This window comes from Salvia hispanica, chromosome 4 (assembly GCF_023119035.1).
Source record: "Salvia hispanica cultivar TCC Black 2014 chromosome 4, UniMelb_Shisp_WGS_1.0, whole genome shotgun sequence".
In the NCBI taxonomy this organism is placed as follows: domain Eukaryota; kingdom Viridiplantae; phylum Streptophyta; class Magnoliopsida; order Lamiales; family Lamiaceae; genus Salvia; species Salvia hispanica.
Window position 1 is genome coordinate 16,274,251 of NC_062968.1, and position 25,920 is coordinate 16,300,170.

The 25,920-nt window shown below is 35.1% G+C and overlaps 4 protein-coding genes across 9 annotated transcripts; 1 reads left to right on the forward strand and 3 right to left on the reverse strand.

Moving 5' to 3' along the window:
• The first annotated feature begins 2,355 nt into the window (after window positions 1-2,355).
• LOC125223101 (pyrrolidone-carboxylate peptidase) lies at window positions 2,356-5,166 on the forward strand. Of its 3 annotated transcripts, none has more exons than XM_048126081.1 (5): window positions 2,356-2,495; window positions 3,139-3,463; window positions 3,852-3,956; window positions 4,050-4,097; window positions 4,695-5,166. In XM_048126081.1, the coding sequence occupies exons 2-5, from the start codon at window positions 3,197-3,199 to the stop codon at window positions 4,932-4,934; spliced, it is 660 nt and encodes a 219-aa protein (XP_047982038.1). In that variant the 5' UTR covers window positions 2,356-2,495; window positions 3,139-3,196; the 3' UTR covers window positions 4,935-5,166. The 3 variants fall into 3 exon arrangements, with proteins under 3 accessions (XP_047982038.1, XP_047982037.1, XP_047982039.1); XM_048126080.1 differs by having other exon boundaries at window positions 2,433-2,584; XM_048126082.1 differs by lacking the exons at window positions 4,050-4,097; window positions 4,695-5,166 and having other exon boundaries at window positions 2,433-2,584; window positions 3,845-3,946.
• A 2,305-nt stretch (window positions 5,167-7,471) lies between these two features.
• LOC125218102 (zinc finger CCCH domain-containing protein 3) lies at window positions 7,472-9,692 on the reverse strand. The gene is made up of 5 exons (XM_048119698.1): window positions 9,178-9,692; window positions 9,028-9,080; window positions 7,981-8,062; window positions 7,835-7,909; window positions 7,472-7,757 (listed from the first exon to the last, which is right to left on the reverse strand). Exons 1-5 carry the CDS (start codon window positions 9,323-9,325, stop codon window positions 7,648-7,650), a joined length of 468 nt encoding a protein of 155 aa, XP_047975655.1. The 5' UTR covers window positions 9,326-9,692; the 3' UTR covers window positions 7,472-7,647.
• Window positions 9,693-9,827: 135 nt separating this feature from the next.
• On the reverse strand, window positions 9,828-18,869 carry LOC125218101 (shaggy-related protein kinase alpha-like). Of its 3 annotated transcripts, none has more exons than XM_048119696.1 (13): window positions 18,760-18,869; window positions 14,610-14,764; window positions 14,409-14,501; window positions 13,764-13,823; window positions 13,373-13,645; window positions 12,810-12,884; window positions 12,124-12,180; window positions 11,897-12,037; window positions 11,732-11,782; window positions 10,755-10,850; window positions 10,593-10,676; window positions 10,226-10,328; window positions 9,828-10,150 (listed from the first exon to the last, which is right to left on the reverse strand). In XM_048119696.1, exons 2-13 carry the CDS (start codon window positions 14,715-14,717, stop codon window positions 10,068-10,070), a joined length of 1,224 nt encoding a protein of 407 aa, XP_047975653.1. In that variant the 5' UTR covers window positions 14,718-14,764; window positions 18,760-18,869; the 3' UTR covers window positions 9,828-10,067. The 3 variants fall into 3 exon arrangements, with proteins under 3 accessions (XP_047975653.1, XP_047975651.1, XP_047975652.1); XM_048119694.1 differs by having other exon boundaries at window positions 18,710-18,862; XM_048119695.1 differs by lacking the exon at window positions 18,760-18,869 and adding an exon at window positions 16,656-16,675.
• A 1,333-nt stretch (window positions 18,870-20,202) lies between these two features.
• LOC125223186 (putative RNA polymerase II subunit B1 CTD phosphatase RPAP2 homolog) lies at window positions 20,203-24,592 on the reverse strand. Of its 2 annotated transcripts, none has more exons than XM_048126202.1 (6): window positions 23,721-24,589; window positions 23,045-23,635; window positions 22,745-22,938; window positions 22,379-22,642; window positions 21,767-21,925; window positions 20,203-20,679 (listed from the first exon to the last, which is right to left on the reverse strand). In XM_048126202.1, exons 1-6 carry the CDS (start codon window positions 24,325-24,327, stop codon window positions 20,575-20,577), a joined length of 1,920 nt encoding a protein of 639 aa, XP_047982159.1. In that variant the 5' UTR covers window positions 24,328-24,589; the 3' UTR covers window positions 20,203-20,574. The 2 variants fall into 2 exon arrangements, with proteins under 2 accessions (XP_047982159.1, XP_047982160.1); XM_048126203.1 differs by lacking the exon at window positions 20,203-20,679 and adding an exon at window positions 20,708-21,445 and having other exon boundaries at window positions 23,721-24,592.
• Between the last annotated feature and the right edge of the window lie 1,328 nt (window positions 24,593-25,920).

Genomic DNA, 25,920 nt, shown 5'->3' on the forward strand with positions numbered 1-25,920 from the left:
TTAAGTATAAAAGAGATTTTATATTTGCATAATAGTACTACGGTATACCGTAAAAGTACGGTATACCACAATAACGGTAAGGTAACGGTATCAAAAATTAACGATGCTGAATGTTCGCGATACCGCATAGGTATGATATTTTGTCATACCGCAGTTTTCAGTATAGGGTTCTCGGTACGGTATATCCACCCCTAGTTGTGTTGGGGTTGGGCTAGATCGTGAGAAAATTGTTTTTCATGCACTTTTTTATTTTCTCGTGTATTTTTAAGGAAATTATTAGATATTTTAATAAAATAGTTAAAATTAGGAGATAATTATTTATTAGATTTTATATTTTCAAATTTCATTTAAAGTTGATGTATATTTGTTGAATGCTTTTAGTATTACATTATTAGTAGTATTTATTAAATAAATATGTACATTTATGTTTATTTATTACAATTATTTTTTAAAAAATATAAATGTAAAGATGAATTTTGAAAATTATAAATTAATATAAAAATATAGTATAATATAATTAAATTAGGGGTATTGACGCCTAATATAACGAAAACCAAAAATTTATTTTTTTCTCACGAACCCTAGACTTGACATATAATATCACGAATTTAAATAGTTAGTGAATTTTTTTCAACCGGCTATAGAATCCAGCTACATCTCACTTACAATCACATCACAACAAATATGTTTACAATTAAAAATTGATAATGATGCGATTACAAAGTCCCTAAAGGCATTAATGGCTATCTATCTCATTTTAATATAGTCAGATTTTGTCTTCACTGGAAAAAATTTAACAATTGTTTGAGTCTGTGATACTATATGTCAAGTCTAAAGTTACATGAAAAAAAATTAATCTTTGGATATTTTGTGATATCAGGCACCATTACCCCTTAGATTTATGTTTAAATTATAGGATAAATCATTGTGATATTCATAGTTGTGGGCCTTATTTATACTTTGGTTGGGCTGGTCCTGGATCTGAGCTGTGCGTGGGCCTGAGCTGGATTGGTTTTGGGTGAATTTCTACTGAGCATAAGCTTGCTTTGGTTTTTGCCTTGATTAGCAAAACGTCCTTATTGGTGTCCACTTCAACTAATAAGCTTAGTCCAAGAGTTAACAACTCTAATATTATTATTCGATACTTATTATTCTAATTAAAATTTAATTATTGTTGTTAACATATTAATACGTTAATTAATGTCAATGAATGACCCACGCATCATTAATCATCGCACTTAGAAAATCTTTTCTTATATCAACCATCACTCTTTAGTTCCGGGCTAATTAAATTTGAAAGTGTGAGTCTTTAAACCAAATTGAAGTATACACACCACGTATAAATTGGGACAACACTTAATTATTGATTTGTTACGTTGCGATTATGATCAAGCCTCCAATTTTACAACTCAAAGATTGAGCTTGCACGAACTCAATGATATATATGAACATATGTGCATATATGATATAGGACTTGGTATTACGGAAAACATTTATTAATCCATATGTATGCTATTAGGAGTCTATTTTTTGATAACACATATTTTAAGAAATATTAAAAAAAATGAATAAATAAAGTTAGTGAAATATGAGTCTTATTTGTATATATTAATAGTTTTAAATGAAATATGATAAATTAATGTAATCAAAATTTGTTATTATTTATAATAATAATGGATCAAAGACTCCTATTTATTAATGGACTAAAAATAGAAAAATAAAATTTACAATTCCCACATTTACGAAGGAAGTATTATATAAGATATACTATTGTACAAAATCAAAATTATTCGACCGCATCAAAATCCAACATTTGATTTGTGGACTATAGCTGGCAGCCTGGCACGACAATCATTTGTTTGATATAAAAAATTTGATGAATCGATTAATTTTTTATGATTATCCTAATTTGCAACAAATTTAAATATTAGCCGCCACGTGGCCAAACGTTAGTGGTAGTGTACATACACAATTTTACATTAAATCCGTGTCTTCACAGTACAAGATCGATACTTGACATAATAAATTCAACAATTTAACTTCGAATCCGAAAGTGGAGAAAACAGCAAAATAGCAGCTGGGTCATATCACCATAATCTTTTTATCTTTTCCTTGATTTGAACCACTATAATAATAAATTCAAGGGGCAATGATTACACACAATATAATAACACAGAGATAATTATGAATTGATACCAATATTTTGTTTTCTTAATAAAATGGGGCCCAGTCCAGCCCACCATCACCACCCACCTTCTTTTACCCTTTTACGTCTAAGCCCCAAAAATTCATGCTGATGGAGAAAGATAGATAGGGAGAGAGTGACAATAGTAGCTTCACCGGAAAAGTCGAATCTTTTCATTCATTTAATTAAATGAAGTTCAATTAGTTCCACATAATTCCCAAAAAAATAAAAATTAAATAAAAAATAAAGATGTACAGATAAGACTAGTGGTTGAGACCCGATGTCATCCCCTCTTTATTTCATAAATCAGGTTAGCCCAGAGGAAAAAAATTCAATCTTTACCCAAAGTTTGTTCCTTTCTTGAATTCTACGTGTGCCCTTTTCCCGATCCCTCTGTCGGTATTGTTTTTTTTTCCTTGATCATCTGTATTGGAATTTCCAAGAGGGTTTTAGTTTCAGTACTGATTCTATTGTGTGTTTTGAGATTTCTTGTTTTTGTGGAGTCAACTTTTAATCACAGAGGTTTAGGAATTCAGATTAATCAGGCATGGGTTTTGATCAATTCTGATCGTCAGCTGTAAAAGTTCTTATTTCCTTTTTCAGCCGCAAATATAGTGTTAGATTCTTTCATGTACATGTAATATATTGTTGGTTATGAATTCTCCATAGAATATAAGATTTTGAGTGCATACTTATTTTCTAGGCTGAAGAAAATTCTTGAATTGCTTTACTTGTATTTTCTTCTCTTGTGTCTTTGAATATATTTTTGAGTTTTGCTTGATTGTTTTTGTTGATGCTTTTTCTTTACATACATGACCTAAACAATACTCCTATGGTTTACATAAATTTGTATAGCATTAGTTATTGTAGTGTTGTGCTGATGCATGGGGCTTTGTTTACCATCTCCTTTTGCTGGCTTCAGATTTTACTCATGTTTGATCATTGTGTTTCAGGTTTAACCTGAATTCTTTGACATATTTTGCATCATTGAGATTGCGTGTTGATAGATAGATGGGGTCTGAAGGTCCTGCTCCTGTAGTAACAGTCCACGTGACCGGATTTAAGAAATTTCATGGGGTTGCAGAAAATCCTACTGAGACAATTGTGAATAATCTGCAATCATACATGAACAAAAGGGGTCTGCCAAAAGGGTTGATCCTTGGCACTTGTACAGTTCTTGAGACTGCAGGACAAGGAGCTATCGTTCCCTTATATCAAACTTTGCAATCTGCTTTGAGTAAGGATGCCAATGTTCCGAATTCCAACAGAGTTATTTGGGTGAGCTGCTTAAGTTACTTTCTTGTACAGTTAACTTGGGAATGTGGCTAATTCAATGAGGAAAATATTAATCAAAATAGAGCACAAACTTCTTGAATTTGTGATAGTCATTTTATCTTGCGCGTATGTGTGTCATTGGCTCATTGCATGTTCATCTTGTCCAAAACTCTTGACTATGTTGGTATTATTAGTTAATCAGTTCAATTATTTAGAACTCAAAAGCAATGGAGTGTAGTGTCTACAAAATCACAATGAATATCAAGATTACAAATTTTGTTTAATTTGATATTGATAGAAGTGCCAAGATATAGATGAACCTGCGAATTTACTTGGATGCTTTCTGTTTTGATGCATGAGATTTTTCATAATGTGGAAAGTTAGCTTTCAGGTTCATTTTGGGGTTAATAGTGGAGCAACAAGATTTGCTATAGAGCAACAAGCTGTCAATGAAGCTACATTCCGTTGTGCTGATGAGATGGGATGGAAGCCCCAGGTTGGTTGAGACTGACTTCCGACTTTGTATATTTTGTTTTTATCTTCTTGGAAGTCTAATATATAAGTTGGCATCTTTGTTGGTTAATTTCAGAGAGTTCCCATTGTTCCGGCAGATGGTGGGATCTCACGACTTCGTGAGGTATGTGACAATTTTGCTTATGGTCTTTTTCGTTGACCAGTGGTGAAATTCTCTGGAGTTGACTTTTTTTTATGTGACGCAAAAGCTTAAATCATTGCGTGCTAGAATGTTGCGAAAAGTCTGATCCGTTGCAGTACATTCTATCTGGGCCACCACCAATGTTAATAAAATGACATGTAATAAGTTGTGCATGTGTTAGAATAAGTTTTGCTTAAGTTTTCACTTTTGTGTAAGTAGAAATAGTCTAAACATTACTGATTTGTGAAATCTTTTGTTTTGAGGGGAAGTTAGTAAGGTTTTAAGAGGGAGGTAAAGGAATATTTCAGGTTCTCCTCAAAAGACTAATATTTGACTCACCCAAAGACTTGCTTCACCAATCAAGCTTTTCATTTCAGCTCTCTCGACCCTTTTGTCACACTTGCATTCTTGGGCATTGTGCTCACTATTTGTCTCGTATTGTACTGTTCACTATCGATTTTCTTGCTAACAGCAGGAGTGAAGTTATTGTCCAGTTTTCTTTTAAAGTCCATGTTTTGAAATTAGAATCACATATGTTTGGATATTTGTTGGTTCAATTTTGTGAGTTTCTTGGTGCAGACTTCTCTTCCAGTAAAGGAGATAACAAAATCATTGGCAAAGATGGGATATGAGGTGACCACATCAGATGATGCTGGTCGATTTGTTTGCAACTATGTATACTACCACTCGTTGCGGTTTGCAGAGCAGAATGGGATAAAATCAGTGTTTGTCCATGTTCCTCTCTTCTTGACAATAGATGAAGAGACTCAAATGCAGTTTGCTGCTACTCTCTTGGAGATACTTGCCTCCATATATTAGAGCCCTTCAACTCATCATCGTCTTCTTTTAAATCTCTCAATAAGTTTTGGGAGATTGTTATGACTCACCTTTGGATTTGTGTTGTGCATGCCAAGAAGATGGGACCTATCTATTCACTGCATTGCTTTTATAATTTTATTAATAAATATTTGAGTGAATGTAAATTATCAAATATCTCTCACATACTCCACATTAAGTTACTGCAGAACTTTACCATGCTTTTTTTTACCAAGTATAGTGCTCCCTCTGTCCCTTTAGAAATGCAACATTTTTTCTTTTTGGGATGTTCCATTAAAAATGAAATGTTTCCTAAAATAGAAACATTACTCTCTCTACTTTTTCCTCTCTCTTACTTTACTCTCTCTTCATTAACTCACAAAACAACATTATATAAAATCTTGTGCCGGAAACCAAATGTTTCATATTTATTGGGATGAAGGGAGTATTAATTTGACTTGTAAGAAAATAAGTTGTTTGAGAAATAGAAATTGTGGATAATCATTTGAAAACACAATAGGCTCTCAACAAATTTGAAATCATCCGTCCATATGCACCAGAGTACAAACTAGTCAATAAATTAGTTTCACTTAATATAGACGTTCTAGCTATTTCAAAATTGGGGCAACATCAAATGTACAAGTGGAAGAAGGCAGTTGTGGATTTGATAAATTCACAGCATCAAAATTCTTGAGATAGTCACAAGAATCTACCTACAAAACATATTCAGCTCATGTTCAGAGTTGTTAGGAGCTCAGGGCGCACCGAGCGATTAGGTAAAGATCCGGGACGCAAGGCGAGAATTTGAGTCTTGAGAAAAATTGCAGTGAATATACCCTGTTGTTAGGAGAATTGTGAGTGTGTTATTGAAGTTATATGAAGGGAGAAGAACACATATTTAAAGGAGAAAATCTGACAGATTGTGTTTGTTATTTATTGAAAAACAGTTTATTGGGTTTAGGGATTTGAAAGGCACAACCGCCTACTTTAGGGTTTCGATATTTGAAAAGTCACAGCCATCCCCTGCATCCCAGCCGGGCGCACTGTTAACAACACGGCTCATGTTTCATGTCTCCTTTGGCTACTGGAAATGAGGTGGTTGCTCAGGTCTAACACGAGAATGTGCTGTGCCATCATGATGTGATGGCCGGGTTTGACAGAAGGGGAAGCCACTTGGTTGGATGTTGTGCGAGCAGGAACAAGATATCATGGTGAGCATGAATCTCTGGCCCATAACCAAGAGATCATATACCATTGGATCTAAAATGATCTAATAGTACTAGACAGCATATTTTAGCAGCTTCATGTGGTCCTAAAAAGTAAAAGCCATCCAATAACCAAGTCCATGCAGGGCAGGGCCTTTACCAAAACCACTCCACATGCATATCTTACACAGTCGACTCAATCATGATCAAATTCATTTAATGGAACTTTTGAAAAGCAGTCCATCTTTCTAGTTATCCAACTTCATTTTGCTACCAGGAGGGGAAAGAAATTTCTGGCTGCAACCATACTCTAATGACTGTCAAATCATCCAACACGTTAAGATCTAACCACGTCATCCTCTTGTCATAAATTACAGCAGTACATCTTGAATGTTTGATTTGCAATCCAAAGTTATAGTATTCAATAAATCTATGTGACCAAATTTTGTACAACCAAATTCTTGTTTATTTGACAAAAAAATAGGTTTATTTATGAATTTAATTAAAATATTAGATACATATATAGTACATGGAAAGTGCATAATATTGTGGTTATATATTTATGATTTTTTATAATTTTTTTATTTTTTTAGAATTATATATGTAACTAGTGCCTACTTTAATTCAAATTTTAAAAATAATAGAAAGAAAATTCAAATATAAATATAAAAAATGAGGTTAAAGGCTAATAAGTCTTTTTAACTTATCCACTTACTATATTTATAATTTTAATATATAACTAATACATCAAATTATTAATATAACTTTATTTTGGTTGTACAAAATTTGGTTGTTTATCATTCCTCGTATTCTATAGTATTTTTTTTCTGTTTAATAGTTAGGGTGCCTTCTCTGTTCTTTGTAAATTTATCAGAAGAAAAAAGGGAAAAGAAAGTCATCACCCTTTAAATTCTTCTTTTATTTTCCCTCAATAAAAAAGAATTTCACCCTTTCTTTATTCTTTTTTTCACTTCAACAATATTTTCCCTCATTTGAGTGAAAAGGAGAAACAAGAAATGATGATGAAATTTTTGTTTATATACAAGGAGTGAAGAGAATGGAGGCATTTAATGGGTGGGAATTTCATTTTTCCTCCTTTTTCCATGACAAAATTTACAATCAAAGAGAACACGCCCAATAAGAAGTTACTGCAAAGTTCCTAACTTCCTGAAAAGTGAAAACTTAACAATTTCTAGTGAATATATGAAAGGAGAATATTCAACCAATATAATGGTCATGCTCGGAATCTCAAGTTCAAATTTCTTCCAAGCGTAACATGACATTCTAGAACATTGCAGATTAGACAAGGAAATATATATATTGGTTCTATAAAGCTGTGAAAAAATACATTCAGGAGAATGTATCATGAAAAAGGCATAATAAGGTGAGGATTCATGTATTTTAGGTAACAAGAAACTTCTAGGGGTAGTAAATACAAGCTAAAATTTGAAGAATAAGCACTACAAATATTTATATTTAATTACAGCTTGGTATAATGAAGGGTGGCACACCTATCCCCAATCAACAAAAGGTAGAGATGGGTATCCACCTTCTGGAGGAGGCAACAACGATGGAGGTAGATTTCCAAGGGACATTCCCATTTGATTGCCAAGGAATATAGCTGCAATGAAATGGAAAAGGTTACCACTGAGACATATTAAGAAGTGAGACATTGTTTAAAGGGGAATGTAAACTTGCCAGGCAGAGTGGCTCCTCCGTTCAAATGACTATCGGGAATACCCCCAGACAGAGCATGACTAGCAGCAGTCGTTCCTGGTTATTGGAGAGCTGACAACATGAATATATAAACTACTGATTATAATAGTTAAAGAAGCAACCGATACCTTCCAATCTTTGAGCATTCATATTTGTCAAATTATTCTTGGGGTGATGATACTTGCATGACTCTCCATATTGGCACGAACCCTTTACTTTAAGAAAAGAAATTAGAGAGCACATTCAAGAAACTAATGACAGCATGCATGATTGAAACTGAGACTAAAAAAGCATACCGAATTTCGATACAAAAAAACCCTTCAACAAACTAATTAGCAAGCATCTTTCAAAAACTCAGGATTGACCAGTTTTCGCTCATTATCATATTATTAAGCATGGGAAATCATAAATTAAGTTTCTAAATTGATGCATTCATACACCATCCTGCCAAATATATGCAGCCTGCTGAAAATTGGATAATCTCGTCATCGTGAATGCAGCGTAGCTAATTGTTAAAAATATATGATCCAGATATGATGTAGAGAAATAAACTGTATTAGTTTCAAATGATACTCAAACAGACTTGCTTCTCTTAATGGGGATAGATAGGACTTAGGAGTGTTCACTGTGCCCTTTACCTTTGAATATTCCCATGAACATAAATACATGCGAAAACTGTTCTAACCTCTCCTAATCTTTGTTTGTGATTATCTAATGGGCAGTGACATGGAGATGTTTAATAAGAACAGAAGATTTGAAGTTGCAAGATAGTTGCAAAGACGAACAGCTTTCTTCATTTTCCCTCTTTGTACTCTGAAAAATCTTTAACAATCCATAATTTTTTAAAAATTAAATTAAGCCATAACTTGTATATGTAACCTAATTTGAAATAATTAAGGGGAGAAGCCTCTTAATTCACTAATTTGACCTCTTTTACAATAAAACTCATAGTAATTTTTTTTGTCACAAAAATCAGTTTAATTAGTTGAGCTGCCAATGAAGCAAATTATCAAACACCTAACATACATTTCCATAAGGCTTCAACAATAACACATTAAACCGAGGAAGATCTTAATCTCATAACTTATATCTAATCCAACATATTTGGCTAATCAGTTTCATCCCGTTATGAGTAAACATTTAGAAGCAATCAAGTAAAAAGTGCGAGAATTTACCGTACGGACAAAGCGATGGCAGACGCCTTTGCTAATGGACTGGAAGTCATCAACTAAAAAGAAAGAAAAGAAGAGAAAAGATGAGTTGGTATTTGTGTTTGTTGAATGAAATGTATTATTGAGGTTGAGAGAGAAGTGAGAAAGAGAGACATTGTGATTGAGAGGAGGAGCGAAGGGCGTCGTACCAGAGAGCTTTGGCCCTCTGGTGAGCAACGCCGTTGAGGTGGCGCCGCCGTGATGGCGGAGTGTCCTGGAATTGTTTGTCACAATAATCGCAGTAGTATTTCCCCAACGGCATCTTTCCCAATCTCCGACTAGTACAATATTTGAATGGATTGTTTCTATAGGCTATAGCTTAGCTAATTCCCCACTCTACATAATTTGCTTATTAATTTTAGATTAAATGGTCGATTTTGTCCTCGGATCATTTACTCCAAAATATCATATTGATTGTGAACATTTTAGTATTTACTACTTTTGAAACTTAAAGCAAATGATCGATAAAATTCTCTCTTTCGCAACTTCACCAAAATCAACAAAACATACATCAAAACCCATTTCAAAACCCATAAACTAATTCCATGAATCGTATTTCACTTTGGGGGATAAATCATGCATTCATGGCAACAAATGATTGTAGACTCTCAATTGTAATCAACTGCAATGGAACTGAGAGAGTATATTATTAGAATAGTCTGGGAAAACAATATTATTATTCAAATTCAAGTAATACTACATGAGGTAAAAATGGTGATTTCCCTAAAAATTGGAAATATAAGGGAAATTAAGATAGCAATACAGAAAGAGAGAATGGTGAGTTCATTACAGATACGAAGTCATCCTTATATCCACATGAGGTAAAAACCTCGCCAAAAAGCAGGAAAAATGTAGTAACAGATGGTGTTCAGGCAATCAGTCAACAGTTTCATACACATGCAAACAGGGTCATATTATAACATAAAAACAACATATGGTGATGAAGACAGAGATACATTATGTTTGTGCACGGCTCTTCAAGGCTCAACTGGTTGCTACGAGAATCATACTGTGAGAACAGGACACTGCTTTCTCGCATGCTCAGGAATCAACCTTGCCAAAGTCTCCGCTGGGAGACCCTTCAACTCTATACACACAAGGCAACTATTTGAAATGGAATCCAGCAGAAATGAGGAATTTAACAAGACTTGGGAATGTTTACCTTGTGGTTTGAAGTTAAATAATGGGGGCAGGAATCTGCCATTGGGAAGTCGAGTGTTTGGATCACGCAGCTCATCAAAAAAGGGATGCATTATGGCATCCAGCTGCAGTGCGTGTTAATGACTCAATTATTTGCTAAACTAATAGTAAAGGTAATTCGTAAGTATAAGAGCTTCTGGAAACCAAACACCGAAGAAAATTATAAGATGTCCACAAAGAATAAAAACAACAGATGTAACCATGACTTCTTTATATAATCTAAAGCAGTGAACGGTTTGGTAAAGTTGTAAACTGCATATAGAAAAGCATTATGAAACCAAAATGACCGGTTTCAACCCTTTAATCAATGCAAAGACTAGAATTCTCACAGCTGAGCAACGCAGATTAGGAGAGTACTGTAGTAGTCTTGAAACAAGATCCACAGCTTCTGGAGGCATGCGTTTATGGAATATCTGGTCAACAGACAAATTGTAAAATGGAATCCCGTAACAAACAAAGAAATGAGGTCAAACGCAGGAGCATAGGAATACCTTGTGCCACGGATGAGCTTTAATTTGAGGAAATTTGAACTCGGTATAATTGGGATTCATACATTTTATTTCCTCCCTGGTTGGAGTACCCAAGACCTGAGAAAGTCATTTCATTAGTGGAGTTAGATTCACTGAGCTTTATACAAAGATTAACTAACATGAACCCTTTGACATCCAAGATTGATTCGAGAACCCCAAAATCCACTAGATAACTTAATGAGATTTTCATGGGAAGAGATCAAATTCTCTGAAGGTACACAGAACCAATATGATCTGCAGTTGTCATACAAAGAAGCATTATGTAAATAAACACTTTGGGAAAATAAAGTGTTGTGTATACAAATAGCAATAGCATAAACTAAGCATTGGTGTATATATAAATAAGCAATATGCAAAGAAGCATTTGCTCCTAGCTTTCTTCACCAGGAATGGTTCCCACATGAACCCATCCAGAATTTCTCCCCTTTCTAATACTTACACATCTAAATATCTGAAGAAACAAATAGATAAGATATTGTAGAACTGTAACTGGTTAACAACATTTAGGCTCATTAATGGTGCTTTACTATTTCATATTTTTCCATTAATCTGTCATGGAGAGACTCCCTATTCTCATTTACTATATCTCTAAACTTCATTTGCCCATTTAATTTCTTTCACTTCTCATTTCTCTCATTTATACCTCTGCACGTAGTGCGCCCCGTGCCCCGGATTTTCACCTCATTGGCCCAGTGCGCCCCGTGCCCCTAGCAACACTGGTAAGGACTCACACAGAACCCCCCCAAGCAAAAAAGAGAACTCCCCACCAAAACGATCATATGATAGGGGGGAAGGATTTATAGATAATACAAGATTATAGAAGATGGTTACATAGTGCAAGTATAGAAATGCTATTTTTTCCTTGACTGAGTGAGTTTGTACGTGTGTGTGTGTGTGTATGTGAGTGAGTGAGTGAGAGAGAGAGAGAGAGAGAGAACCTTGATGACCTCAACAAGCTGGTCTACTCCACTCTCACCAGGAAACAGAGGCTGAGAAAACAAAGGAAAATAGTTACTATTATGAGGTAAAACTGTAAAAGAAACACTGTAACTGCTTGTGCTGAAGGTCTCTATCTATTAGGCAGAGCAAGAGCAAATATGTACTTGTCCAAGAAGTAGCTCAGCAAGCACACAACCAGCAGACCAAATGTCAATGCTAGTGGTATATTCGGTTGCTCCAAAAATAAGCTCAGGTGCTCTGTAATACCTAGAGCAGATATACGAGATATTGGGCTCCCCTTTGACCTGCCAAAACCCAAAAATAATAAAGCCAATCATATACGCTTCCAACTGTGAACGTGATGCCAACTTCACTAATCTATATTTCATACCAAAACTTTGGCACTTCCAAAATCGCATAATTTGACCTGGTGGGTGTGCGGATTCACCTGCATAACATGATCAGATTATTGTATGGAAAGAAAGTCCGGAACAGGCAAATTAGAGAAAACTCTTACAAGAGATTGAATAAAGCAAATTATCTCTAAATACAGGCAAATTTTTAGGCTGTTATTACACAGTGATTTTAAATTAAGCAAACAAGCAAGTATATATGCATGATGATACAGTTGGATATCTGTTAAAGCCTCAATTATCATCACATCAGACCTACACGACTACCAATTCATGTTGCCCAGTTTACTTGGATTCATAACCCATCAAGATATCCTGTTGAGCTCCACATACAATTTATACTTGTATTCTGAGTCCTGACACTTGGTTAACTAGAACAAAATTTACAGCAGACGGCAAGAAACAGAAGATCATACATAAATTGGCTAGTATATCAGATTATGAGCAACTTATCATCATCCTAGATTTAAGCATATCAACATTACATACACACACTTGGTACAGAAGTAACATTTATTAATATCTGCCATATATCAAGCAAAATGAAGTACGACACCTACATATGAATTTGTTTGTCATTCAAATCTAAGGATAGAGAACTCAGTCACCAAGAATAGAATAAGTCTGTATACCCCCAATGATATATAAACTTGAACAAACGTACCAACAAATTTTGAGGCTTTATGTCCCTGTGACACACTCCAATACCACAATGGATGTAAGACAGAGCTCTGAAGATCTGCCAAACAACAGCTAGGTGAGTTAAAACTTCTGATAAGTATACAATTATGAGGCTGATCTGTAGAAACACATTTATTGATTAATATCCAGCTGCTCAGACACAATAGAAATAGTAATATTCCTTACCTACAAAGCCTGAAGTAGATTTTCAGATTAGCAACCGATATCTCAAGGTTAACTATGTGACATAATTTCAGAAAATAATGAGGACACTATGGTGATAAAGTTGATGGAATCTTATCAACTCATTAAGTAGCTTGAGTGGAATAGAAAATTATGACAAAGACGAAAAACAAGAGGAATAATTAGATGTTAAATTTCAATAAAAACTTAAACAAGGTTTCGAGCTAAGAACCTACAAGCGCCTACAATTAATTATAAGAAGAGGCATATCAAAGAGAGAATATAGTTTCACCACATGTTCCCAAGATAATAACCACAGTTCACAGAGCAGATAGAATCTAGGAAATGCAACTGAAAAAATACCTGGTATGCATACAGCTTGACATAGATCAGTGGTATTCTTTGGCTCAACTTATTATAATGTTTGATTACACGGTGAACAGTCTCAGGAACATACTCAAGTACCAGATTGAGATAAAGCTCATCCTTTTCAGTTGTCGAGAAGAAGCAGTGTTTCAGAGACACAACATTTGGATGGTTGAGAAGGCGCATGGTTTGCAACTCTCTGTTCTTATACCTCTTATCCTGGAGAACCTTTTTTATAGCAACCGTTTCTCCATTTTCCAAACATTTTGCCTGTATTACCACAAAATCGATGAGCAATGGCAATGTAGTTGCATTGGCATATAACAAACACAATATGGTCGTATGTACAACATAAAATTTTAAGGTCAAAGGAAATCAACGAACTTACTTGAAATACAACTCCAAATGACCCATGTCCAACAACACGTTCTGCCATGTAACTAATTGTCTGAAAGAATTGCCCAAAAGGAGAAAAAGTGAAATTTGTAAGCCAGTTCCAGACCCTCAAGCAAAGGGAAGAACATAAAATTGCAAAAGATGCAAGAAGCATATAAATTTGCAGTAATAGTTCACCCAACTTGCAAGACCAGTGTCCTTGCAGTCCCTATGAGTCCTATATTAAGAAACATTAAGAGTAAAAGTAGCACCCTTAGAGTCTTTCTGAGCAGATGAATGATTCCCTTGAAAGTCTTGGCATTAGCTATTATATACTCTTTAGGTCTGCTGTCATCAACAACAGCCTACTTTTCATACAATTACAAGCATGGATATTTCTTATATTTTCTAATGAATTTTACAATGGGGCCAAAGGAAAGACTATCGAAATTCCATCAAGAAACTGAGAGTATGAACTCAAGAAGATGACATCTTATATTCTACCACAACAGATCATTTCTTTTTCTTTTCTTTTTTTTTTTAATTTTGCTTGCTCTATGTGTTGGGCCGGGGGGTCATTTTGGCCTAGAAGGTTGCAGCTAAGGGCAGCATCAGATCAAGAGAGTAGAGAAACACAGATGACAAGATGGCACATTACCTGCTTTGGCTGACCATTTTGACCACCAATAGTAGTAACTATTATGTGACCTGTCTCAGTCCCATTGCCATCTACAATTGTTGCTTCCATTTCCTATAAATAAGAAAGATCTCATTACACGCCAAGTCCAACAAAAGTTAGGCACAATAAGAGAACCATAAAGAAACAAAGTTTTCAATATCTACTTTTAACCCTACATACCTTGTCATCCCTGATTTTCATGTCATTCATCTCCTCAGGCAAATTATCAAGCCCTACAGCATGACTCCCTGACTCCCTTGAGTCAGAAGTAGGTGCCATAGTAGCCATTTGCCAAAAAAACTAGCAGATTATATATCCTCGGGCAAGTCACTCACCTGTATGAACCAAAGTGCCAATGTAAACTCCTGAGGAAAAAGACCTGTGCTTATAACGAGAAATTGTTGAATGCTTATTCACATAAAGAAGTGCAATCATTATTATAGAATGTCTAATTGTCTACAGTGAATACAATTCGAATCGAAATTGTGAGCATCCATAAGAAATGAGGGACAGTTAAGGCAGTATCCTTAATGGAATTTCTGCGAGTTCAAGAAATAGTGTTTCAATAAAACACCACTTTGCTTGTGTAGCTGAAGATACAGTGTCTGGACTCAACCACATATAACATAATAAGCACATGTTTAACTCAAGAAGAATGCGTAACATATTATAGTTTTATGGTGAGCTCTTACAATCTAATGCAACATCCATCCCACTCTACATGGCTCAACACCTTTGAATACGTATATTAAGGAATGCGGTTTTATGGATATAAGTTAAAAGGGGTCTACTTGTAAGACATTTTTTAGGTATACTTTTGGCTTTGACTTTTGAGTATTTATAAAGGGGACAAACCAAAATGAGTCTCAAGTCATGTAGAGTTGGACGAGGAAGTAATAAGCATCACATCATAAATATAATATATCAGGTCCAGATTACATAATCCACGATTATTTCAGATTGAGGAAAAAGATATAAAGGAAAAATAGCCCCATACTACCACTAAAATGAATTACAGTATAATCCCACCCGCAATGTTAAAATTGATGTATTATCTATCTGTCAGTAAATGATGTGTACGCTTAGGCTGACAACATTCTCTGGATGAGCAGGTGAACTATTTGACTATATAACACAAATAACAAAAATAACTAAAATAAAATAAAACAGCATCGCTCTAAATATTACAGGAATCAATAGACAAAATTGAAATAAAGAAGTATCATACAAAACTAATTAGTAACATTAGAGTAGAGTAGACATAAACTTATATGCCAATAAGAAGGGTTTTTTGTTACCACCTAGTGTGCCTAGGAGTATAAACTATTGAAAGAGAAAAACAAGGAAATTAAAAATAATCAAATTTATTTCTTTTAGTTATTACAAAGGAAAGCCCCCCTTCAACCTTTCAAGTGATCAAAAACAGACTTGGGAATAAAGGGAAAGAACAATGCAGAGAAGGCCACTTATTCTGCTGTCAAAAATATATATACATATATATATAAGGAAACTCAGAATACACAATACACAATACACTATGACAGGGATCTAAAAGAGATGATACATAGTTAAACAAGGATGTGTGTATAGAGATCCTCCAATAGTTTTCCCAGCTACTATACCTACTCAGGAATTTTGAGAAGGTGGAGGCAATTCAGCCCAGAGATAAGAAGAATCAACCAAAAGTGGGTAAAGATAATAAACTGTATAAATATATGAGGAACATAAAGCTACATAAAAGGGATGTGATGCATGTATTCATATACATCTCCTGGCCAGTAAAACTAAGGTTTCCTTCAGCTCTAGGAATTTTGAAGTGACCCAAATAATTTTGATGCGTCTTTTAATGGGGGTATTTTCAAGGGAAACGAATCTGTTTTAGGGAATTGGTTCCAATTAGGACATCCAGAAAAGAGGTAAAGAAAAGTGAAAGTCTAGTGCATTAGTTCAAGCAAACAATGTGTGTTATAGCCCATTATCAATGACCAAGTATCAAGAATGGAGGGGGAGGGAGTTCGGGGATGAAGTAACGAATAATAATTAGATAAGATAAATAATTATTTTCAGGGATGATAACATTATAAACCAGATTGTACAATAAAGTTATTAAGCCTCAATATTCAGCTTTCCTGCCAAACAAAAGAGTACTTATAATTTATGAATCATGTTATGTTGGATGACTAATCATCATCATTAAGATTGACATGGTAAATTAGGCATCCTTACCCTATTTGTAATTAAATTCCTCAATTTCCTCAAGGTCACTTTGGATTTCCCCTTCATGATCTTCAAGATCGTTCTTGTTATCACTTAGTCATTCATAGATGAGTAGTAATCTTTAATGGAAGCTAAAATCACATGGATAAAAAAATCAAACTTAATAAAAATTACACTAGGCATAGCATTTTGCACCTATAACCTCTTCTAAGGCGCCATATAGCCTAGGCACACGCCTTACTAAAGTTGTACACCTAAGCCTCAGGCACCTCTGATAACAATGGAAAGATGAGCTCAAATAATAACCAATTCAAAATTTCAAATCTTAGGAAATTCTACTTAAGGAAGTACTACCCATCATGTATTTCCAGTTCAAATTTCTTTATTTTTAGATCAATCCAACAATAAGTACAAAAACAAGATTATTAAAGAGGAAACTAGTGGGCGCGCTCAAAACTAAAAAATAAGTACATTTTATCACAGCATTGGCTGTTTAAGCTTTCTCGATGCAGAACTGCTGCTTCAGAAACAGACAGAATGAAAAGGAGAAAGGATGATTGAATAGGGAAGCTTTGAAGAACTGAATTTGACGGGCTTAACCATAGCAGTCTAAGGCCAGGTACAGAATCTCTCTCTCTCTCTTTTTCTCTGTGTGTGTGTGTGTGATATGTAAAAAAGAAGAGTCAATACTTGATCAAATAGCTTAGTTAGCTAAAGGAAACTCCTGGTCTGCTCAGCTGGCCAAAAACAAACTCCAAATAAGCCCAGACCCAGCCCCGTGTGCAAGCATCTGAAGACCGACATGGTTTAAGGCTAGAGATAATAGCAAAGCAAACATAGATGAGATCATTTTCTGTTGATCACGCAAATAGTATTATTGGCGATGGTTTAATCCCACATGGTACCCACACCAGATAAGTTGTTGTAAGCCATGGGTAGATTATACAACGACTGAAGCACTAAATCCAACAAAGACAAGGATATCTACTTAAAATAAACTTACAATGAATTTATTGTCAATATTTATGACAAGCAGCTATTTAAGGAACTTCAGAATTACATTAGATATGAGTCCGTAATGTTGAACATTTAAGCACACTTCATCAACTGTTGAGCAAGTATAAGATTGGCAATATTGCTACCCAAAGTTCTTAACTCATGTAAAATTGGGTATCCAATATCCCATTGATCAAGCCAATATATCGACCAAATGTTCATTTGGTTTGACCAGTGGTCTTTTGAAGGCCTTACTTAAATAACTTATTTCTTTGTTTGCAGAGATGACAACTTATTGAAATGTTGAAAAGAGTATTGAATCTTCTATTTTATGCGAAGCTTTTAATGGCACATAGGTATGGAGAATGTGTGTCTCCCTCTCCTACATTTATTAATATTTCAACATTCATTAACCGTCCAAGATAGACAAAATCATAAATAGGTTCCATGCATAGGAGTCATTCATCCAATTTTGTGGATTCAGAGCAACACTACTTTCATCGACTCCTACACATCAAACTTAGAGCACAAAATATGCTGTAAGTCCATTTCCCTACACCTTAACACACAACCCCCAACCTGTAGGACACATCTAAATCCTCTCAGTATTAGTATATATAGAGCAGCATAACGACCAAAACGATAAGCAAGCTGAAAACGAAAGACAACCTAATAAGTGAAAACAGAATTACCACATTTGGAACAATCGCAGCCAATATTAGTTGGTTAAAGTCATCAAACTCGAAGATAAGAGATCTAACAAGCCGATAACCAAAAAAAAGGAGAAATGATCAGCTCCACACACAGGAAAACTATTCATAAAACAAAATCACATTTCAGTGAAACAAACTCAACGAAAGGCGATCCGCCGATCCACCGCACGTGACTCAAAACAAAATCCACCTAAAATCCGCAGATATCAGCGATTGTATCAACACAAAAAGAGGGGGAAAAAACATACAGTCTACAAAAAGAAAAAGCAATTCGCAGGTACCGAATGCAGAAGCGAAAAGGAAAAACGTGATGGAATCAGAATGCAGAAAATGACGGAGAGAGAAAGAGCGCACCGATGATCATCGGTGACTGACTTCGATGATGAATTGTGTGGCTGAATTACCTGACACTTCCACCCATAGAAAAACAAGAGAAATGCGCACCAATCTAGAGAGAGAAAAAAACAGAGGGAAATATAGTAAAATAAATAGATCAGTGAGATATAAATATTTCATATGCTGTTTTCCCTTGTTTTTCAAAAGGCTTATTAATTAGTAGTAGTATTTTATTTAGCTCTGCATGTTGCAATAATGGGGGGGCGTGACACTCAAACCTCAAACCTCTAATTTATTCATACATCTTTGTTTTCTGAAAAATAATTTTATAGATTTCTGAAAAATAAAAAAAATACTAATAGTAATTTAAAATTTCATAAAATAGATCAATATGTCGTCCACTGCCGGAAATTTTTTTAAAAAAACAATAGTACTCCCTCCGTCCCAAGAAAGATGACCCCTTCCTTGGACGAAATGAAAATTTATGTAACTTTTTTTGTATGTGAAGTAGAGAGAATAAAATAAGAGAGGAAGAATAAAATAGAAAAAAAAGATATTTTCATTTTTAGTAATGTGTCATCTTAGCTGGGACAAACCAAATAAAGAAAGTGGGTCATCTGTAATGGGAGGAGGGAGTATATCTTATACTGTCTCATTCTCATAGACCAAAATATGTGATGAAAATTTCAATTATTATTACTTACCAGAGTTGTATTGTTTGCACTCTATTAAAAAGTTGTCCTTTTATATATTTGAACTAAATCGCATCAATTATTAATGTCAACTTTACTGTCAATATATTACCTATATCTTAATTTATAAATTTGAGTCTTAAGTGAGAGGGCATGGAAAATGGCAGTGTAATGGAGTTAGATGTACTCAATAGTCATAGCTACCTAAATTTTATTCTGGAGACAAGGAGAGTAAGATAAAACTAGCATTATTACTATTATTAGCTTTTTATTTATTTGGACGAGTACAGTCGAATTCATTGCGGTAAATACATATAATATTCTTTACCAAATTTTGGAAGAACTGAAACAGTAAATAAAATTCATATACATTAATAAATGAAGGTAAATTCTCTCACAGTATCTGGAATTTTCCCTTTCCAGAAGTCACAGTCGCTACAAACCGAAAGTAGTCATGAACTATCTAAAAATAAAAGTGGTCCTGCTGTATAAATAATTAAGTACCCTCAAAATTAAAATTTTATTTTACATAAATCATACAAAGTTCCAAACATTATTTCAAAAAATTATCAAACTTTCGGTGAAAACTGGATCTTAAACGTATACGTTTATTTTAAGACTTGAAATTTGATGTACAATTATTAATAAATGGAAAAGAGAAAAACTAAAACTTTAAAAGGAAATTCAGTTCAATCTTCTAATTGGTTAATTAGGGAAGTAGGTCTGGGGCATACCTGTCATGTCTGAATACGAACATTAATGAAAATGATAGCATAGCCAATCTTTATCCTTGGTCAGAAAATTCAATTCGGCTAAATATTGAAATATAAAAACACAGTCCACTTCCAAATGGCAAAGCAATATCTTACAAAAATCAAGATGCTCGAAAATCACCATAAAATAAAATAAAAACAAATCAGGTATGCTTAACTTGCTGGCTAGCTATTATATATGCATTGGCATTTCACAGTTCTGGTGGCTGAAACCCAGGTTTTTCGTAGTCGTATAAACTCACTCATTGATATTTCAAAACATTGCGATTGGCATCAAACCATATAACTTGAAAGCATTTGCCGAAGGCCAGGCAAAGCTCGTAGAAGATAAAAGCAGTCGCAACCCATCTTCTCTAACTCGTGTTGCTTCAGCAGAGTTTCCAATAGTATGCTGCAAGGCACTCTCTGATGGCTTTGACTAGCCTCCACTTTGAGTCGAGAATTGAGGTGCTCGGCCAAGTGGAATGACAAGATCCTTCATTATCTCAAATTCTTCGGAACCAATCTGTGCAACCTCAAGAACCTAATTGTTTGAAACAGAAGGCACTTGATATTTCATGATTTGTAGAAACATAACACAAGAAAAGAAAAAGGACAGAGACAAATAACGGTAACAGTGAATTATCAAGAATAGATATGAGAGCAACTACTAATAGAGCACATCAATAATTGTACACATACACCAGGCCTTTAAGAAAGTACATAAACCTGTGGCAGAAGTGAATTTGAAGATTGGAGTTGGAAACGGTTTGGATGTAACTGTGTAAGCAATTAAGCATAAGCTTTAATGAAAACTCATGGTCATGGAGAGCGATTTCGAGCTGACAAGGTTATTTTAAAGCCAACTTAGTAATTCTGATACATTTCGTTCCACTTGTAAACTTGGTTCACATGTTACTATATCTAGTGCTCTATGAGTTCTCTTTGGATAGTTGAGCAGGTGAAAATTGGGCAACTGCTAAACGACATAACTAAATAGTTTATACACAATTCAAAGACTTAGGGGGTGTTTGGATTGCAAGATTGTATCTCGGGATTAAATATATAGTGTGTTTGGTTCATGAGATTCAATACCACAACTCAATCCTAGATGGATAATCATGGGGTAATTAGTCAATAACCTTAACAGAACATATTCGACCAAACACAGCAACCAATTAATCACACATATCTTGTTTTTCTTTTCTTTTTTTGGTAATAGCAACATTAAATTTAAATACCATAAAACGGTACACTCAAACTGAGACCTGAGACCTGAGACCTAACCCATGCATTAACCACTCCACCACCTAGGCCAAGAGACAAAAAAAATAACAAGTCTTACTATTCAATTAACTGGTGTAAGCAAGTTCAACGTATACTCAGCCAATAGACACTGCACAACAGAACACACTATAGCTGCACTTTTAAATCAGTATGAATAAAAAGAAACTAACAAATAAGTCTTGTCATCTAAAGAAGAAACTCATATAAAAAAAATTGGAGCTCCAGATATGGTAAATGAAGCATAGAAGTACTTCAAAAAAATTCCACACCATGTATCCAACTTATTAGTAGTAGTCTACTATTCACGCACATAACAGAAAAGGCTTACAATTTAAGTGTCTCACCTTGGGAATTACAACTCTTCTATCCAACATATATTGGGTCAGCGATGGAATTCTACTGACAGAAAGAGCGTCAAGAAACAACAGGACAATAACATGCCATTGTTTCATCCTAAATGCAGGAATTGGATCGGTAAAAGACATTGTATCTAGTAAGCGGCCCTGCATCATACAAATAAATAGAGGATAAACAAAACAGTTTCAGCTAAAAAAGACAAAAGACGTGTTTACAAAGGAAAAATAAGAAAATTACTAAGTCAATATGCTCGCTGCTCCTACAGAATTTCTTAGTTAAGTTGTATGAGGAGAATCACATATCTCCATGAATTGCAAAGAGTTTGAGTACAGCCACCCCAAACTCTGTTCCCCCAAATTATCAATTAGCATGATGATGATGGATCAACCATACAGTATACACCCCATTATACGTCCAATCCAAACAAAAAACATTTACAATTGAATGTCTCCTTCAAAATACTTCACTATTTTACTGATAAATTATCCAATTATAAAATTCTATTTCTGTCACATTTAAAGTTCCACTACCAGCCACATTCCACAAAAACAAACTCTCCAGAATACAGGAAATCAATAAAACCTTTAGTACAAGCATACCAGTCCTTGCTCAAGAGTTGAAACTGGTACAGGAAGCCTGAGTTCAGTCACAAGAGTGGGCAAGGCTCGAGCAAGGCAGCCAGCAAGAGTATGTTTGATCTCCGCAGAACGCCCATCTGACAGAACAATCTTGTGAGGATACTCCCTCCCATTGACTGACAAGTATTCCTCGTGGAAACTCTCTTCCTTTCCATATATATATGCTAAAGAGGATGATGATATCCAGGAAAAGAGTGCCATAAACATTGCTGAAAAAGTCGACAACTGAACAAAGAGTAAAATATAGACAGCCAATCAGAAATGACAGACAAACAAAATGACACTTACAAAAAATTGACAAAAGCCATTGACAGAAGGTCAACTTACTTGCAAGTTGAACCCATCCGGGGGACTATCATACCAAGAATCCTCAGAGTCGAACAAATCAGAACTCAAAACTCCAGGTTTAAGAGGCCACTTTAACTGCACCGGGTCTGTCCCGATAATATCAGCATTTTCTTCAGATTTAGAAGTATCCACTTCATGGGGAGGTGGTAGTATTATTACGCCCGCTTCAGATACTGTATATTAAACACAATGAGAAATGGACAAGAGTCATCTCGCAAGTAACAGCAAAACACAATGTCAGCCTGACTCAGCCATATAAATTCAAGCCTAACATCATACCAGCATCAGATGCATCTGATTTTCCTGATGCAACAGCTTCAGCAGCTCGGCTTAGAGCCTCTGCACAGGCTTCAGCAGATGAAAATCTATACTCCTCCTCCTCACCGACTTCCTCAACTGCTGAATGAGGTGTTACTAAAGCTGATTTTTCTTCTTTAAATTCTTGATACTCTTCAAGATTTTGCCCATCAAAATCAGTTTTCTCGTCCGCCCAGCGGACTGATTTCTTAGAATCCGAAGTCTTTATAGAGGACCTCAGAACAGTAGCCCTGGTATCATCACTTTGGCAAGCACTAGAAATATCCTCTGGTGCATTTACATTGTCATCTGTTCCAGTAGAACTCATACCTATATCAGACTTTTTCGGTTGAACTTCATTTTTGTCAGTCAATGAAGCAGCTGGGTTTTGCATTGGCTTGCTCTCACAATTTGCACTTTTAGCATTCAACTTTCCTCTTGATTCTTTAGCCTTCACTGATGGAGCAGCTTTGGAAACGCTATACTCATCTTGAGTAATGATAGTACTTGTGAAGTTCATGTCAAAGGACATAATGTCTTGCACATTTGGATCAGAAAACCGAGGCTTAGGCCCTGCAACATAGATACATCAAGGAGATTACATGAACCAAATTGACAATAACATAAACAAATTATACTTAATAGAACAAACTTCAACCTTTTCCCTTTTTAGCAGCTTTTCTATTGTTGTTCAATTGAAGTGACTCCAAGTTTTTGTCACTCCGTGGCACATAGCCATCAATCGCGTTTGAGGGACCAATCCACTCCTCCATAGACAAAATCCCAGCTTCTTTACCAGTTTTCTCCTGAATCTTCAACTCCGAAATGCCTAGGTCTCCGTTCTTGCCCATATCCATAGCAGTGTTCGAATTCGATTCTTCAAATAGCTTAACAATTCTGCTCAATTTCGCAGGGTTGAGATCCGAGGATCTCTCTTCCTGCAAATTCGCAGCAAAAGCTCGACTATTGATCAAACAAGTGCTCGAGCAATACATGTAGGTCTCTTGAAGGTCATAGACTTTATGCTCCTTGAGTGAGATGCGGTAACGCCCCTTGTGCGGCCGGTCGGAGGGCAAAGGGTTGGTGCAGAGTGGGTAGCCGCACATCTCAGCTATCGTGCGCTCGGTGACTACATCGTTGTAATCACCGCGGGATATCAATGAACCAGCAGCTAATAGATGGTTTTCGTCTTTGATTCCATCTAGAAGGAAGAGCTGAAGCTTATGAACTGCGTCCTTCACTGTCAGGGATTCATACTTGGCCATTTTCGAAACAATCGAATGATTTGAGTTTACTTGACGAAATAATCTTTTACGAACCACCAATACCGCAAAGGCTTTCTTCAAATTCTCATCTAGAAGCGGAGTGGAAGATTTTTTAAGCTAGGGCACATCTAACTCCAACCGTACTGGAAAACTCAAATCAATTTGCTCCAGCAATAATGCAAACCCATACGAATTTGTTCTGAGCAGTAAAAGCAGAAATACTATGAACAAGAAGAAAAAACCAGATGAAGGCCGCCTAAACACAACTAGTGAAAATTTAGGGCTTTTTTATTTATTTAATCGTGATAAAGATAATAAAAGATAAAAGAAAATATAAAAAAGAAGATGTTTGTGATGTTTTTCAAGGCAAAAACTATTTTAACTACTTACTTTTAAATCGAAATAGCAGCAAAACAAATTACGCGGAGATCAATTTTAAAAAGAAAGAAGAATAATGAATTAAATATTTTAGTGAAACTAAAACCTGTGTTGGAAGTAAGTAATATTGGAAATACTCCACTTGTCATTTTTTAAAAGTGTACTAGAAATTGTAGTATATTACTCGTATGTATGAGGATGAGGTGATCCCTTCAGGGTAAACGGCGAGGTAATTCATATAACTACATATTTACCTTCTTTTATGAAAAACTATTATTCTCCAAGGAAAAAAATATTTGAGGAAGTATTAGTATAACTTTTCTTATTTGAAAGATGTATATTTACCTCTTCTTCAATAAAAAGGTAAAATCTTACAACTAACATGTATGCTTCTATTCATGAAAAGTCATTCTCCAAAAAGAAAAGTTTTTGAGAATGTATTATGCTTTTATGTCTTGGAATGCATTTTGTACTATTTTTTTATTTTAGAAAATAATTTACTTTTTTATATTTTCTCTTTGAAGTTTGTTACTTTTTGAAAAGGTATATTTCTCTTTTTTTAGAATGTATATAGATGATATATATCTTTCCTATATACCTTATTGGGACTACCGCAGCGGAAGACACGGAAACCAAACAGGTCTTAGACCGGATCTATTTAGGTGATTATGCATTCGACTCCAATTTCATGCAATTAACATAGATCTATAGATGTAACATCAAATAAACACATAATCATGCATATTCGATGTAGATTCGATTGTTACCTCATAATCCATCATTGGATTGACGTTGCTAGCTGCACCACCCGGAGATCCTTGGTTTATCGGCCACGAATCTTCCGTACTATTCCCTCGTCCTTGATTCTCCATCCGTGTGGGCGGATCTTAGAAAACCAAATAAAAGTGATATGAGATCTAGGGAAAACCAATACAAACACCAAATTGTCTAGATCTAATCCTATGAATTAGGATAGATCAAGAACAATAATCAAAACCCTAATTCTCCCACAACTATGGCTCGAAAATCGAGACCAAGAGGAAGAGGAAGGAGGCGCCGATTTCTAGGCACTAGGGTTAGGTTTTGTGTTGTCTTGGATTGTGTGATAGGGTTTCCCTTTCATTCAATATTTATAGTGGACCTTATTGGGCTAGTAAGGGGATCCATGGAATGACTTAAGTGTTGGGCTCACCCATTAGATAAATTACTAATTAA